The 17048-nt window shown below is 41.4% G+C and overlaps 2 protein-coding genes across 3 annotated transcripts; both read right to left on the reverse strand.

The window, feature by feature from the left end:
• Positions 1-823: 823 nt before the first annotated feature.
• Positions 824-6630, reverse strand: ptges3b (prostaglandin E synthase 3b (cytosolic)). The gene is made up of 8 exons (XM_080496544.1): positions 6315-6630; positions 5041-5154; positions 4860-4929; positions 4640-4738; positions 4260-4349; positions 2440-2496; positions 1928-1955; positions 824-1841 (listed from the first exon to the last, which is right to left on the reverse strand). Coding segments are annotated over exons 1-8 (480 nt in total). The 5' UTR covers positions 6317-6630; the 3' UTR covers positions 824-1821.
• Positions 6631-9016: 2386 nt separating this feature from the next.
• Positions 9017-16456, reverse strand: naca (nascent polypeptide associated complex subunit alpha). 2 transcript variants are annotated; one of them, XM_080496534.1, is made up of 9 exons: positions 16386-16456; positions 15768-15842; positions 10875-12827; positions 10334-10419; positions 10069-10146; positions 9841-9987; positions 9572-9700; positions 9366-9488; positions 9017-9139 (listed from the first exon to the last, which is right to left on the reverse strand). In XM_080496534.1, the coding sequence occupies exons 2-9, from the start codon at positions 15835-15837 to the stop codon at positions 9125-9127; spliced, it is 2601 nt and encodes an 866-aa protein (XP_080352660.1). In that variant the 5' UTR covers positions 15838-15842; positions 16386-16456; the 3' UTR covers positions 9017-9124. The 2 variants fall into 2 exon arrangements, with proteins under 2 accessions (XP_080352660.1, XP_080352661.1); XM_080496535.1 differs by lacking the exon at positions 10875-12827.
• Between the last annotated feature and the right edge of the window lie 592 nt (positions 16457-17048).

A 17048-nucleotide genomic window follows, 5' to 3' on the forward strand; every position in this document is an offset into this window, starting at 1 on the left:
TTGCACTCTTTTACCAGTCTGGTCCACTCAAGATGAAATTGGAATGTATGCAGCCCCTGAAAACAAAACATTTGACAACCATTTTTTTTGTAAGAGTGCAAAATGTAAAGAATAAAAAAGTCATAGATTGCAATAAAAGACGATTTTCTCCAAATATAACAATACATAAACATAACATCATGTCATGCCAAGACTTTGAAGTCTTTAAGTCATTAAGTTAAAAAAAAAATATTTAAACCACATATTTAAACACCATTTGTCCTGATGTTGCTTACAAGAGCATTATCTCAAAAGATTAGGATAAATTGACTGGTTATCTTTTCTGTTTAAAAAAATCCTTGTGGAGGCATTTGTATGAGTGTCTTTTATAAATAGGGTGATATCTTGTCTGTAATTGTCCTATTTCTGATATACTGTTTTTATTCTCAGTTTTATGTATTTGTGAATTTTTTTTATAGATTCCTATGTCTGCAATAAAAGATGGATTTATTAATTTTGTGTATATTCATAAAAAATATTAAAATACAAAGAACTTCATATTGACGCTTGTATGTACATACATATATTCATACTGTAGATTTTCCTTTTTGTATGATTCAGTTTGTTTCATCCTATGGTTTTAACATGTAAGGAATAAAAGCATGTTTAACAGAGAATCTAGCTACATTATGTTAAAATAGCACTATAGGTCCACATAAGTCAGTTTACATTATTCTAAATCAGTTGAGACATTTCCAAGGAGTGTTAATGGCAACATTGATATGTGCAAAAACTAAACTAAGTAACATGCCATATATGAATTAAAAACACCTTTGACTGATTCTTAAACAGTTTATTAGAAAGATGTAGACAATAAAAAAAAGAATTTCCACTGTAAGTCAACATTACTTGTCTCCCCTTACACTTTTATTGACAGTGCAAATATAATTTGGTCATTACACGTCGCCATTTCATTTCAAATGCCCCCCCCCCGTCGAGGGAGGGCCTATTCTAGATGGACAAATGCAAAGAACCTGGAGAACAACAAACCACACGAAACCGAGGCGCCGCCGAGCTTCGAGCGTCTTTACATCAGCTGTGAGACGTTTCACTTTGCAGTACATCACTTGAGTGAGAATGTTGGGTGGATATGAAGAGAGAACTGTTCAGAGGCCAAACATGTGGAACTGGTTCGGATTGACAAAGTACAGCAGGTGATCACTGGGAGGATAATTCGCTTCAATTCTCAGGAAACATTAAAGAAAGAGTAAAGGGAAACATGTAAGCTGGAAGGTTAAGCTATGGAAACAAAGACTGGCGTCCTGGATATCTAATTCACAGCACATGGAAGGCTTTAGAGGAACCCAATCAGTAAATGCATCTAATCATCGTCTTCAATCAAGCTACACTTTTCGACTAACTTAAAACCACGACATTGGGAATGGCTGGGCCTAATCAAATGTTTTTTTGTTTTTTTTTAAACCACACTTATTTTCAAACAAATTGTAAATCTCTTGACACGTATTGCTCAGATGAGGACAACTATACAGTTTTTCCGACAAATAAGGTGTGCTTAGTTGTAATATTTAACAGTAAAACAAGAATAACCCAAAAGGTGCAGTACAGCAAATGGAAGTGGAGATAGCTGCTCTGTACAATACCATGCATATCAACCTTCAGTGGACTGATTGGTCAAGAGTTTGGAGCTGAGGCTATGGATTTAAATATGGCTACTGACTCATATGTACAGTTGTTTGTCACTGCCTTCAATTTCAAGATATACATTTGTTAAGTTTCCCCTTGCCCTCTGTTCTTCCATTTCACCTCCAGAGTCTCAGTCTTCTACTCCAAATCAGGCATTTCTGGAAGTCAAACAAAGATCATTCAGGAGTCAGAATGAGGAATCACAGCTGCAATTCTTGGTTAACAAAAGATCCCAAAGACTTACTTTCATCGTCGCTATCTGCAGAGTCATCCTAAAAATAAACAGAGACGACAATACAGCTGAGAAGTGCCATACACAAGATCGTCCGATTTCACTGCAATTAATAACAAAACTGTGGAAATTTGTGCCAATTGATTTTCATCAATTATCTATCACAGAAAAAAAACATTACAATAAGCATTTTCCCAACTATCCAGCTTTATCAGACATGTCCGATTGGTTCTCTCTATATAATTAAAGGTAGTTTTATTACATTTATGCTGTTTGTCCATGATCGCTCATGTGAGACTAGTTAAATTTCATTTTTGATTGTGCCTGAAGATGATCCAAGTATCATTCTTTTCTGTATTCATCATGGCTTCCATCATTTTGAGGTTGAAAACAATGAGGTGAATATCTTATAAATAAAAATAAATAAAACAGCTGATTTCTAAATTTCTAAACTAAAAACAAGCTCAATGCTTAAAAGACAGCTAAAGTGCAAAGAACTGAGAGGGGAAAAAAAAGATTATTACGTCATCTGCTCCATCTATATCAGGAAGGTCGTCCTCACCCCCCATGTTGTTCATCATCTGTAATGTCAAACGCGTGGAAAAGTTCGTCATTCACTTTTCCTACGGCAGCAAAATGGCATCACTGTTGATCAATTGGTTAATCACAAAAGGTAGTGTGGGGAGTTCATGGGGCAGTTTGAAAAATGTGTATCGTCTGTGCCTCAAACCTTCTCTTACACATAAAGTCACTACAGTCGTGGCCAAAAGCATTAAAAGTGTTGATTAGTTTAGCACATAATTTCTTGTGTCATGCATATTTGGGGCTCCATCTGTGTGATGGAGTGGGTGATGTCACATGTAAACAAAAGAGGGAAAAAAAATGGCGAGGTGTGACAGCGCTGGCGTTTCTTATCTACGGTTATGCCGTTTCCATGGAAACTGTTGACCGCCTTCCACCAGTATCAGTGGATAAGTACAGCAGAATTTAAGAACGCCTGCTAGCGCTGGTAGTTGCCACCCTGTTGACAGTGTAGTTTGTGTGAATGTTCATGTATGCAAGAGGCAAAAAGAGCAGACTCTGTTGTAAACAAGATGTTGGAGAAGTGCTTAATACTCTAAATCTAGCTTTTGTGTAGCCTTTAATCCAGCCTGATTTGTGGGTGTGGCATTACGTGAAAAAAACAAGTCAGTACTGCCCAGCCTCATTTCCCCCTCAAAAACGTACATCATAGAAATGGAGGTAGATCGATTCATCCTGCTCTGAAAGTGTGGGCACCCCTGGTAGAGACCAACGTTTTCATATTATATGCCACATTTATGTGCCCCATCAAGACTGGGAATGAAAATACACTGCGCGGCTGTCTTTAAAAGAGCTCCCTGAAATGTGCCAACTCCGTATCTTCACAATATGCTCATGCCATATGAGCAGTTCACCGTCCACATCTTCATAGGTTAAAAAAATACAAAAAACAACCTAAACATTGCAGTGTGAAAGTTCCAAAACAGCCGACAATATTATCTTTTGATGATGATCCCCACTGAACAGCATAAATATACCAGTAAAAAGAGAATAAAAATAGACTTTGTGAAGTTCTTTTAGCAATCGATTGGCTCATGGCCATTTTTGATAAATTCATATTCATCGTTCATCATCTCCACTTGCTGATCAGAGTTTGACATTAACCATCCTGTGTTTGAGTGTGTGGACTGAACTAGGATGAATAAAGTTATTAGACTCCTTAAGAGAGAGAGAAAAAAAGCTGCTTACTTTTGTAATGTCAATTCAAGTAGCATGGTTAAACAAGTTCATAAAAAAACATTAGATGGAGCAGCTTTTTAGATTCATATGCTTTGAAAGATTAAAGTGTGGGAAAGTTTCTACATGGAGGTCAACATCCAAAATATATCTGCTACTAAAGCTCCCCCACCTAAATAAATTTGGCAATATGAGAGCCAAGACAGGAAATTAAAGGACATGAACCAGGGACATTATAACTCCCGGTCAGCCGGGGCTGTCTTGTTGTCTCCCATAATCCACCGACTCAAAAGGCTAAAACACAGAACAGCAAGATCTCATATCACATGGGAAATTTGCTGCTATATTGTTACTTTACTTAGAAAGTACTTCTCCAGACAAGAAATTACCTCCTCACTTCATTTGAATAATTTATTATTTGTACAGCTTTGTTTAACCAAATAATATTCCTGCACCATCCTTGAACTTACCTTTATGAGAAATGCTTTTTCCACTTGTGTGTGCCAGCTCGACAATACTTTACAAAAGATGTTCATGTTTAACTATTGGCTTCGAAACCTAATTTTCAGCAATTGATTCCACTTACATCTGAGAATTGATCGAATTGGCCCACATCCTCATCTGAATCGTCCTCCCAGTCTTTCCAGTTGTTGAAGTCAACGCTGAGCCAACTCAGCTGTGGAGACACAAAGCAACCACTTCATTCAATCAGAGCAAAGCATGGATAGACGCATTTGTAGAGTTTGCGTGTTCTCTCTGCATAGAGACTTTCAACCACTTTCCACAACATATACTCACAACTTATAGATATTTTTGATGGTGATTTTAATCGTCTTTACCCATGTGTGGGTTACGAACTGGCCTGAGACGTCTCCTACTTTCAGGCCAATGTTAACTGGGCTCCCTGCGACTGACGTGGATAAAGCGGCTATAGCGGATGCACGGTTATAATTTTGTGCGACTCACCTTGGCCTTCTCTTTTGTTAGCCTTGGCCATGCCTTCCCTGGTTGTGCCTTTCGTAGATAGCACAACACTGAGCGGTCTGTACGTTTATGTTTGGACTCCTACATTGAAAGGGGAAGCAATAGATGGTTACTTCATAGTTTTGCTTTCTACCATAACATCTACTGCACCAAGTAAAGCATTTTAACCCAAATCAATCATCATGCCCTGAATGCAGCTTACATTTTCATCGATAGCTTCAAAAAGGTCTATTTCATTCTCGTGCTTGGTGTTGTCAGTTCCTCCAAGACAGCTGTGTTGGGACACAAAACAATAAGTACAGTTTTGATTCCTTAAACTGAAGAGGAAACAGTGGAACCATTAATGTACAACAAGAAATCTCTGAATAAAAACATGTTCATACCTGAAGCCACACTTTGCTTTATCAAAATTGATTTTTACATCTTTGCTGTCTGCTACACAGAACTCTATAAAAACAAAGTCCCTCCTGTCATACCACTTGGCAGTTGCTGGATGCCTGTGGGAGAAACAAAGGGGGAGTTAAAATTCACTGAAACCACTCAAATTATAGACATCAGTCCAGTTAAAGGGACATACTTAGAAACACAACCTGTATAAGCAGGTAGTAAAAGTGTTGGTAACGAGTGGGCAGGCCTTCAGATACAACAGCTTGACATCAGAAAGCCTTTGTATCAGGTTGCAATGGCGCATCAAATTGCACAGAGGGCTCCAGTATCACAGGTATTAAAAGTGGAAGATCTGTGCGTACTGAGGGCAGACGTTTGGCTCGACTACAGCTCTGGAGTTCTTACATGTGATTGATACCAAAACCAACCAATCGGGTCTCACAACTGTAAAAGTTGAGCTTTCGGGCCCTGAATGAGAGAATCAAGCCATCTAATATGAACGCATGCCTTACATATTAACTGTACTTATCGGAAGAATATACATTTTCAGTTGTTTGACAGGAAGTAAACTTGCTGCTTTCATGTAAAATGCCATTGATTGACGTCAGATCTGCTAATGCAGGTTATCTATAACAATTCGATTAATTCATTTAGATATGCCGAAATGGAGTTAATAGAAATTTCTAGCACTGAAGTGAAGGTCTTATTGGACAAATCCTCTTACAAACCATCAATACAGCGTGCGTGAGGATCGCGTGAACTTTAATTAAAACAAAATGCTAAAACTGTTGCTTCCCTCCGCCATGACTTCACACAACCAATCCACTATATGAACAGGTCTAGCTTTGCCGTTTGGGTGGCCCGATTTTAATGATAATCGAAATCTTGAGTTTTGCAACAAATCCCATGCTAATCTGAAGCTAGTAGCAGCCAGAGCATGTATGAATGAAGCCCATGCTAGCACTGCTAACAGCCCCGGGACCTTAAATCGAGCCATGCGGTGCACCCGACCCACGCCGAGGCTAAATGTAGCGCGCTTCACCGATAAAACAGGCCAACAGAGCCCGATCGGAGAGGAGTAACGACGCACAGCCTTCCATTTTTTGGGTTTATAAGGTCCTCGGTTAGCATTAGCTCGGGGTTAATTGGTGCTAGGCCAGCAACCCCTCCCGCCTTTGCAGAAAAGCGTGCGGTCAGGCGGCTAACGTTAGCCGGCTAGCTCCGCGGGCTGCGTTCCAGCACGTTCCCCCGTAAACTCTCCACAACTTACATGTCTGACGTGAAGAGAGCTTCTTTACCGCGGAACAGGTCGGTTAGAAGACTGGTGGCCCCTGCAAAAGAGAAGGAAAAACTGCCCGCACAAACACTTTCTCTCTCCCTCTCTCTCACACACACACAACCGATAAAAGACGGCTGTGTACTAACTAGACCGTGGACTCTGCTCCGGATCTGCTTCGTCGTATCCCGGGTTGAGAATCGCAGCACTGACGCAGCAGCAGCCGGAGCGCACGAGACGTTTCTAGAGCTTTCAACTGCAGCTGCGGGTGACGCGATGGGGGTCGCGCGCCGAGGAGCGGCTCCAGCAACCAATTTAATACGGTTTGCTATGGATTTAAAAAAAAAAAAAAAAAAAACTACACCACCCAGGACGATCACCTCGAATAACCTGGTTTTAAGTTGACGATTTAGGGATTTGATGCTGCAAAAGTCTGTACAGTCATGGAACGCCTCGGCCGCCACAGGTTAATTATGTGCTACTCACACTCATTCAACACGTAAAAAAAGATTAATTAAAAGTACAGTTGTTAAAGGGTCAAGATAATTTTTTTTTAAGAATAAGAAAAAGTAATAAATGTTCTTTTTTACTATTTTTATTATAGTTTCGCTTATTCTTAGTCCTTTTTCCTTTCCACAGTCCAAAACATAGGTGACTCTAAATGACTTGTAGATATGATAATCTGCCTGTTTATCATGGGATGGACTCACCATCAGATTTGAGTTCTTGCTCTTCATATGAGTCAATATCTCTTAAGTTATCTGATCCCAGAGTAGAAGAATATCACACAACTATGTTACAGTCAGAAGCCATGAATGCATACAGCAACAGCTCAGTGCATGAATAACCTCAAATCCAAATCAGATAACACTGCCGGTCTAGGAGGAGGAAGAATCTGACTTGGTTATTGGTGCAAACATGGTATATGACTGTTGAGTAAGTTCAGGCTTTGTAATCTCTTGAGAAAAAGCCTTGATTGTCCCAGTTGTCCTTGGGAGCACGTTTTTGGACCTCGAGGTGAAAAGTCATTCATAGGAGAACATGTAAACTCCATAAAATAAAGCCCCCAACCAAACTAGAAACTACACTATCATTAGGCCAGGGTTCATTGACTCAATTTAGAGAATCTGTCACAATTGGCAAATAAGGGAAATCCTCTTGAGCGTATGAACTAAAAGCTAGTCTACTTAAAACCACAGAAAACAGGATTTTCCCCTATACTGTCAGTAACAATACTTGAAATAAACCACAGCTAATAGTACAGATTATGATTTTGAGACTTTTATATATATATAAAAAAAAGCCGATATGTAAAGTCTTGTGCATCGCTGCAGTTGGATTATTAAAATGCAAGTTTTCAAAGCTTACATAAAAGCAAAAGGTCTTGTGAAGTGCAACTATTGGTTTCAATGCATTTAGGAACATCATTTCTATCCTCCAATGAACTAATTTTAAGATAGTGTTATTAATCTCGATTTGTCTCTTAGCTGTGTAAACATTTTTGTTACACTCTGAGCCACTCACCGTCTTGAACCCTGTGATGAAATTCTTGGACACACCCAAACGTTTTCAGATAAATCTTCTTTCACTTTAATGTGAAACCTCCTTTCTTTAAAAAAAAAAAGTCTCTAATTGTCAGCAGAAAACCTCTGAAGTCAAAAACAACTTATTGCTTATGAATAAAACATTTAGTAATGAACTGAAAATATGGGAATCTTTACACGGAGCCATACGAACAAGTTAAATGTTCCAAAACTTCCACGTCACACAACTATCGTGAAAATCAACTCAAGTTCAGAGTCTGAACATTTCTGGTTAAGCCTGCCAGTATCAAGTCATGCGAGCTCTATGTCAAAGCATTTCAGCTCTGTTGGATGTTGCCAAACACCAAGCTCCATGCTTAGCAAGATGCTACATGTGTTAAAACTAAATTAAGCAGCAGTTATACGAGATTTTCTTAATGCGACTAGATCAAGGTCTGAATGTTTACTAAATGCATCTCCGACATTTGCCAGGTGTGATTAACCAAAGATAGGGAGGAACAGTGCCGAGCAATGACTGGATTTCAAACTGTAATTTGAGATTCTGCAAAATAACAAAATAAATGTTATGTCGTGATGATTGTTTTCGGTCAAATGTAAAGTAGGAAACCACTCTTTATAGTCCAGCTGTTGGTGTTGTGCCTACACATGTATGCCACTTCATAATGAATATATATCAAAGATTGCATGAATATAATACACTTTTCAGCATTAATCAAATTTTTGATTTGAGAATGTTAACACTTATCCAAAACTGCTTTCACTATGAATTTTTTTTTGGAATGTAAATTTAAGAATTTCAACCATTTGTAGCATTTAAAATTTCTCCTTAAGTTTGTTAGACACTTTCAACTAAAAGCATGTTATCAGCTTTAAAAAAAATAACATACAACTAAACATGGTTCTCTATCAAGTCCTCAGAATGACGATGCAGTCATCTGTTAACATTTCCAGTATTATTTTTAATAGAATTTCTACTGCTAAACAAGGGGGAAACAAACAAAACAAGGTTTAATACTTCCTGTGTGGAACACCGTCACAACTCAATTACCAGTAGCTGCAATTCAAAAGACTATTGCCATCTTAACCCACAGTAGAACTCCACACCCACCAATCACTTTGTGGGGAAAAAAACAAACAATTAAACATCAAGTGTTCAGTTCATCAAGCCACAACTTTATTTCCATCTTGGGTATAAACTGTATAAACGAGCGCAAGATTAAATCAGCAACCTCTCTTCAACTCTGCGTTGGCAGGGTCCCTTTACATCGTCAACTCCTGCAAAGAAAAGAAAAACCAAAAGGTTAAAACGTATTCGGGTAATGTAGAGGGAGTTAAGAGTCCCCACTCTCTTCTCAGGACAGAAAGGTTGGCTTCAGTATACTCAGAAGAACGAAAGTCACTGTGTTAATCATCACTGAAGAGATTTACATCTGCAGGGCAGATTAAAACTGTGTGGAGCACAACACCACATAATTAAAAAAAAGCAATATAATAAAATTACCATGATGGCATTGACAATGTCGTTGTTGTTGTTTTTCAGGGCGCGTACAGCCTTCGCTCGCGACACGTTGGCTTGTGACATGACGAGTTCAATGTCCTTAACCTCAACTCCGGTTTCATCAACCTGAAAAGACAATCGGTACATACTCGTTACCTCCACAATGTCCCAACCAGGTCAAATCTGCCCATCTTAATACTGCATCTCACCTCTTCCTCTTCGCTCTCCTCCTGTACTGTTGGCGTCTGTGTGTTTTCCTGGATGTTTGATACAGCCTCTCCCTGTACCTTGAACTTTTCTGCGGCTGCCAGCTGGGCTTGCTGGGAAAGATCTTCAATCTGGAGCACAAACGATATGAAATTGATCAATACATTTGGCAACAAACATAGCATTATGTAAATCTCATAATTACTCCGTGTTCTCTGCTCATACAGTACACACAACATGTGGGTAACGTTTTACTAAAGGAGCTTGTTACCTTGGCTTCGCCGAAGACGATGTATGTGTCTGATGCAGGGCTCTTGTAGACGTCTGGTTTGGTGATGACGAACAGGATGTTCTTTGACTTACGGATGGTGACTCTGGTGACCCCTGTGACCTGCCTGAGACCAAGCTTTGACATTGCCTGCAAGAAATGGCAGAATGTTGGTAAATGTGACCAAAGACTTAAAAACAACTTTGATGCTTCATGAACTTTGACAACCACCTTTCGTGCTTTCTTTTCGCTGCGGCTCTGTTTGGCTTTGCTGACGGGTTCTTCGTCTATTTCAGCAGCTGCTGCAAGCTGGAGGCAGAAAATGTTTTCATTAACTAAAGGACAAAGACAGCAATTTAACAAATCTGACTTGGAAAATAAATCTCTTCTCAGGGCAGAAATGATGGCTTCAATAGGCTCAGAAGAACGAAAGTCACTGTGTAAATCATCACTGAAGAGGAACAATCAGTCTGTTGCTGCAATACTAGAACCTCACCTGAGCTTGTTGCGTCTGTGTCTGTGCAGAGTCCTGTTCCTCCAGCTCTGGGACTGAGTCGTCACTGTCCGACTCGGTACCGGATCCTAAAGAAATCACCAAGAGAAACAATTTAGATACAACATGCCTCCTATACATGTATGTATATCTGAAGGTTGACCTGGGAATAAAAAAGCAGTGATTTATAATACAGCACGTTTATATTGAATGGCTTTTAATCAGCACTAATCAGACTATGGTCTTGCCTCAAACCTGATTTTTTTCCCTCTATTAACATGTTACCAACATACCACCTTACCTTCTGAAACAATGTTCAGATTGAACAACACATTTGGAACAAATTCAACCTTTAAGAACTGTAGCAGGAGAATGAAATAACTCAAATGATTCTGAAATCAGGAGTAGAGCGACAACAAGGTGCATCTTACAATTGAATCACAGCGCTGAAATATAATCTAGGTCTAATAATGGCACTGTTAAATAACCGATTGTGTCCAAATGTTCAAACAGCAGGCACAAAAGAGGAGAGTGAATGAAATACCAGCTTCGTTCTTGATGATGGACTCCACCTTGGCAGGGGTTTTAGAAGGTGCCGGGGTAGGTTTAGGTGAGGAAACAGGTTCAGGGGTGCTGATTACTTGAGATTCAGGTTTAACTGGAACAGGTTTTGCAACAGCCTCTGCAAATGTGAGTTTGCGGGGTGCGGAGACAGCAGGCTCAACAGGAGCCGGTTTGGCCTCAACCACAGGCTTGGCAACCTCAACGGGAGCCGGTTTGGCCTCAATCACAGGCTTGGCAACCTCAACGGGAGCCGGTTTGGCCTCAATCACAGGCTTGGCAACCTCAACAGGAGCCGGTTTGGCCTCAACCACAGGCTTGGCAACCTCAACGGGAGCCGGCTTGGCCTCAACCACAGGCTTGGCAACCTCAACGGGAGCCGGTTTGGCAACCTTCACGGGAGCCGGTTTGGCCTCAACCACAGGTTTGGCAACCTCGACTGGAGCTGGTTTGGCCTCAATCACAGGCTTGGCAACCTCAACGGGAGCCGGTTTAGCCTCAACCACAGGCTTGGCAACCTTCACGGGAGCCGGTTTGGCCTCAACCACAGGTTTAGCAACCTCGACTGGAGCTGGTTTGGCCTCAACCACAGGCTTGGCAACCTCAACGGGAGCCGGTTTAGCCTCAACCACAGGCTTGGCAACCTTCACGGGAGCCGGTTTGGCCTCAATCACAGGCTTGGCAACCTCAACAGGAGCCGGTTTGGCCTCAACCACAGGTTTGGCAACCTCGACTGGAGCCGGTTTGGCCTCAACCACAGGCTTTGCAACCTCAACTGGAGCTGGTTTGGCCTCAACTACAGGCTTGGCAACCTCAACGGGAGCTGGTTTGGCCTCAACCACAGGCTTGGGAACTTTGACTGGAGCTGGTTTGGCCTCAACCACAGGCATGGCAATCTCAACAGGAGCCGGTTTTGCCTCAACCACAGACTTGGCAACTTTGACTGGAGTGGGTTTGGCCTCAACTGCAGGCATGGCAACCTCAATGGGAGCAGGTTTGGCCTTAACCACAGGTTTAGCAGCAACTGACTCAGCCTTGGTAACAACTTTAGGAGCTTCAATTGGAGTTGGTCTGGGACCCTCAACAACTGCAGTTGAGGCTACTTCAACAACTTTGGTACTTTCAACAGAAACCGTCTTCACTGGTGCCGCAGCCACCTTCACAGGCAATGGCTTGGGCTCAGTGTCACTCTTAGCTTTGGGCAGTACCTTTGAAACTTCAATAGGGCAACTTTGAAGTTCTTTAGGAGATGTAGCAAGCTGTACACCTTTCTCTGCAGGAGGCACAATTGCAGGCACTGGCTTTGTCTGTTTCTCAGGAGGTATGAGAGGAGGAAGCTCATCATCAGCAGCAGAAACAAAAGACACAGCTTTTGAGGAAGGAGCCTTCATTTCAACTGACTTTGGAGGGCTGGCAACAATAGCGTCTGAAAATGAAACTGGTGCTGCCACAGCAGGTTTTGAGGTAACTTTAAATGCAACCGGGGCTGCAACAGGTTTAGCAACTGCTGGAGATGGAATTTTCATCTCAGCTGATGCAGGCTTTGCTTCAACATGCACAGGTTGATTCAAGCCACATTCTATTGGTTTTTCCTGCACTTCTACAGGAGCAGGAACAAACCCCTCTCCCTTTTGAGGTTTACCCTGTTTACTAGCCTTCACAACCTTGGGGCCAGATCGGGTTCCATGATGAGCAGATACGCCACCAGGTGAGGAAGCCAAGGGAGATGGCCCAGGTGACAGGGGAGCAGAGGAGGGGGTAGATTTAGGTGAAGTGGGGGAGGAGGAGGAGGCAGACATTGAAGAGCGTTTCCTTCTGCCAGGGACAGCCTTTGGGGCAGAGGAACCCTTTGCGCTCTTGGCATCCTTGCCTTTGGGCTTAGCAGCACCTGCAGCTGCCTGGGGTGGCTGGGAGGGAGGTTTGGCAGGAGGTGTAGCTGAGTGAAAAAAGACTCTTTAAAATAGTGCCTAAACAATAAAAGTTGTACCCATGCAGGTTAGAAGTCCACAAACCAAGGTGACGCACGTTTGCTTTGTATTAGAAAAAGAGTTCTCGTCCTCCTTTTAAATACCAATGCAAAAACCGCCATTCCAAATACAGAGTATGTTCTGCCAATCTCCACACGGAAAGCCTAAATTTAGTCAGGATGCACTAAAACACAACAGTCCAACTGTACTTGAAGTGCACATCACACCTCATGAGAGCTCACGCAAAGATCTGTCAGACAAATCAAACCTCTGACATGGTGCTTCAAGCACTATCAAACAGCAGGCAAATGATTAGCATGGTTATTGCAACTTTACAACTGATGAAGTGGTTTTGTGTCGAGCTGAAATTGATACTTAAACTTTTTAAAGCCATAATTATTTGACAATACAACATGTTTTACCTGGCCATGAAATTGGAAAATATATACACTTTATAGTCTGATAACTACATTAAAATGTAGGAAAGCCAAAATACAGAAAAAAAAAGGGCAACTGACTCAAGTCACATCCCATCAAAATCAAAAGCATAAACAGACGGGAGCTTCAAAAGGGGCTTAAAAAAAAGAAAATTGACAAGTACTTAAAACCTGATGATGGATTCAGTATATCAGGACAAACACAGGGAGGGGAATGCACCCAGTTTTCACAGAACTCAAACCAACCTGACAGATTGCTGGTGGAAATGGGTGGAGCATCATTTCTAGCTTTCCCCTTAGAGTGAATGGTCTTGGAATGAAGTATGACAGGTTCTTTCTTCTCGAGGCTTTCGCTTTGAGTCACCACTTGGATGGTCACATCATCAGGCAACAACTTGTCTTGAGCCGTTTCCGGGTGTGGGTCAGCCAAGCCTTCTACTGCACTCAGCACATCGCTCGTCTTCACGGGTTCACTGTTCACATTGAAATCTTCAGGAACAGATGGATGTGAATCAGCTGGTTTTTCTGCTACCACTTTTTGATTTTCTCCAGATTTCTGCACCTCAGTAGAGATCCCTGTAACCACTTGGTTGATTGGTTCTTCAGCAGTAACATCGAACAGATTTTGGCCTTTTTCAGTGGCCTCTTTCAGATTTTGCAGCTCTGGGGATATAATGGGACTCTCGGCAGTAGGAATAGACTCTTCAGGGGGTGGTAAACCAGCAGGTGCACCTGCTGCGTCACCATTTGGGTCTTCCTGTGAGACTGGTGTTGACTCGTCTCTACCTGCTTCTTTCAGCTCAGCCACTTCAAGAGGATCAGCAAGACCATTTGGCCGATCGCAAGTGGCATGAGTGCCAGTTTCTTCAGTAAAGCCTTGCTCTTGAGAAGGAAGGCAAGAATCTGGAGGGTTCTCCAATGGGATTTCTTTGCTGGCTGTTGGAACAGCCACCCCAGGAGAAGCCAACGCTCCTACAGCTGATGAAGGGAGAGCAAAAGTGGCATAACAATAGGTAGGACAACCACTGTTGATGCTGGAAGTGCAAGCCTCATGAAAAGACTGGAGGAAAAACAAAACTGTGCTCCACACGTGAACAAAGACTGTGAGGAGGAAAAGTGGATTTGGCTTTGAGTTTTCTGTCTTTAAGAAGAAAAACTAAGTGAAATGGTGCGTTTAAAGGAAAAGTGGTAGAAACTAAGTGAAATGGTGCGTTTAAAGGAAAAGTGGTAGTGTCCACAACTTCATGCAGTGTCTTCACGTAACACAATTGCTAAAAGAAAAACCACACTCTACCTTGCAAAACTACTTAATATCTAACTGGATAACTGAACAAAAACGTCAGGTATTTAATTAGTAAACAACACTAAACTCAATCATATTAGAGCAAAGCTGACAGGACACCTGGCATAGCTGCATTAACAACACCTTACAATGCAATAAGGATTTGTATTTTGCTGTCACATTTGAACAGAATACACAATACAGCCGCTGAGGATTTACCAATAATTTACCATAATTGACACAATGTAATCAGGTAATTCATTCTTTAAAAAGGGTTTCACACTGCAGAAAGGCAATATTAAATGTATAGCTCATTAACAATTGAGACAATCAGATTTGAAAATAAAAAGTAAATTTAATGCTGAATAACCAGCCGGCTTATCATCACCTAATACCCATAATTGCCTACTAAATATTCATACCCCATCTACTCTATTGTAATGCCACTCACACATTTTTTTTCAATAAGTCTTTGAATGGCTTTGTTCTTTGTTAGGCATGAATAAATGTTGTAAGCCTTCAAGTTTTAAAGTGCTCCGAACAGAGCACATGAAATCTCCCATTTACACACTATAAATGTCCTCATTTGTTTAGGCATGAGGGACTTCAAAGCAATTGACTTAGCCACTGTCATTTAAAATACACAACTATGCTCAGTTGACCTGATTCGATGTTCCACTCACAGCAGCTGAGGTCAAAAGCCTAATAATTCAAGACTCATTGCACAAACTTAGTCATTACTACAAAAAGAAATACAAACGTTATATTGTTAACTTTTCTTCAAAGACTCATATTTGTTTTGCACTGACAAAACCCCACCCAACACCATGCATTGTGCAAAAAACCCAAAAAAAAGAAACCACTTATGCATCACACAGGTGTCAGTTCACGGTATAAAACGAAGGGTCCTGGATTACTCAATTACAAAGTCTCCCGTGTGAAATCCCTGCTACAACAGTTTCCACCACGTGGCTGGTGACAGGGAAAAAAAAAACTTATCACCTGTTCAATCAACTCAAAGAGTCACACCCTGAACCCACCCAGTGGCTTGAGTTATGTTTACACATCTACTTGATCACTAAACTGTCATTTTTTGGGGTTATTATTATGTGCTTGTGGAGATCCAGGACCCCACTGGGTAAGATTTAAGTGCTGCAGGCAGGTTGAGGGGAAAACCAAACGATACTCACCGGTCTCGACTTGAGGCTGCTGCATCTCCTGCTCGGTGACAGGGACCGTTTCTGTGGCTTCGCCAGGCATGGTTGCTACAGACGGAACATACAATCATATCAGTTTAAGAGTGGCGCAAGAGCAAACGCGAAAGTAAACAAGGCGTGTAGTATAGCAACACGTGACGTTATATTCCAGACTTCGTGAGTAGGTGACAAGGGGAGGGAACCCATGCTTTTCGCTCAGTACTTGCTAACATTAGCTCCTGCTATCATTAGTCACTCAGTTAGCCCAGCACGGGCAGGCAGCCTACGAATAAACAATTCAAACCACCGAGACCCCGTATTTCAATGTCCTACAGGTGGGCAGCTTGTTGTCACGCAAATTAGCTTCACTGGTTGTGTCCCGCAGGTGTCTGCGGCCCGAGCAGACTTTCAGTGGAGACATCATGTTCCCCCATTTTGAGCCGGTAAACGGGGGCACAATGGCGCATTTATCGACCGACACGGCGGCCTAACGGGAACAATATTCACACTGCCGTGAAGAGCAGATATTAACGAGCGTGTGAGACCTTCGCCTGGGATGTGAATTAGTGAAAAACGGCAGGATGAAGGCGGATTTTCAGCGGAGACACTCACCAACTTAGGACGTTAGATCCAAGATGGCTGCGAGAGAGAACCGCTGACCTCCGATCTGGCGTCATATCCGGGCGAGACGCCATGATAACTTCCGGTTGGTTTTATTTAATTATAAATTAAAAACGTGACGTTTTACAATATAACTGATAATGATGTTATACATTACGTAGTAGCTGCCTCGGAAATGGTTTTCACCCAAATTAAATATATTAATTTAATCTAATTAATTTAAATTAACAAACAAAAAGAGAATTATAGCAAAACACCACAACTTTCTTATGGGGTTAGGGTTTGTTGGGAGTCATCTAAGAGTGCAAACAAGAGCTTAGGAATTGTCCTCCTCAGTCCCACCATGTCCACTGAGGCAAAGGAGACTGACCTTTCTTAATCATTCTAATGTCAGTATTTGAGATGCGACTCATTCAGCAAACCTCAGAGTGAATAAAAGATGATACACTTTGTTTTTAAATTGTTTTTCCCCACTTTAATTTTAATTGATTTTTCTCTTTTTCCCCCCAACACAGACAGGACAGAACAGTTTCTCCTGAACAAATTTAATTGTGATTAACATAAGACATAAATAGGCACTACAAGAAAAAGAAAGAATAAAAGCCAAAGAAAGAAAAGTAAAAGCAAAATTGAAATGATAAAAGAAAAAAGGGC

This window comes from Blennius ocellaris (assembly GCF_963422515.1).
Source record: "Blennius ocellaris genome assembly, chromosome: 5".
In the NCBI taxonomy this organism is placed as follows: domain Eukaryota; kingdom Metazoa; phylum Chordata; class Actinopteri; order Blenniiformes; family Blenniidae; genus Blennius; species Blennius ocellaris.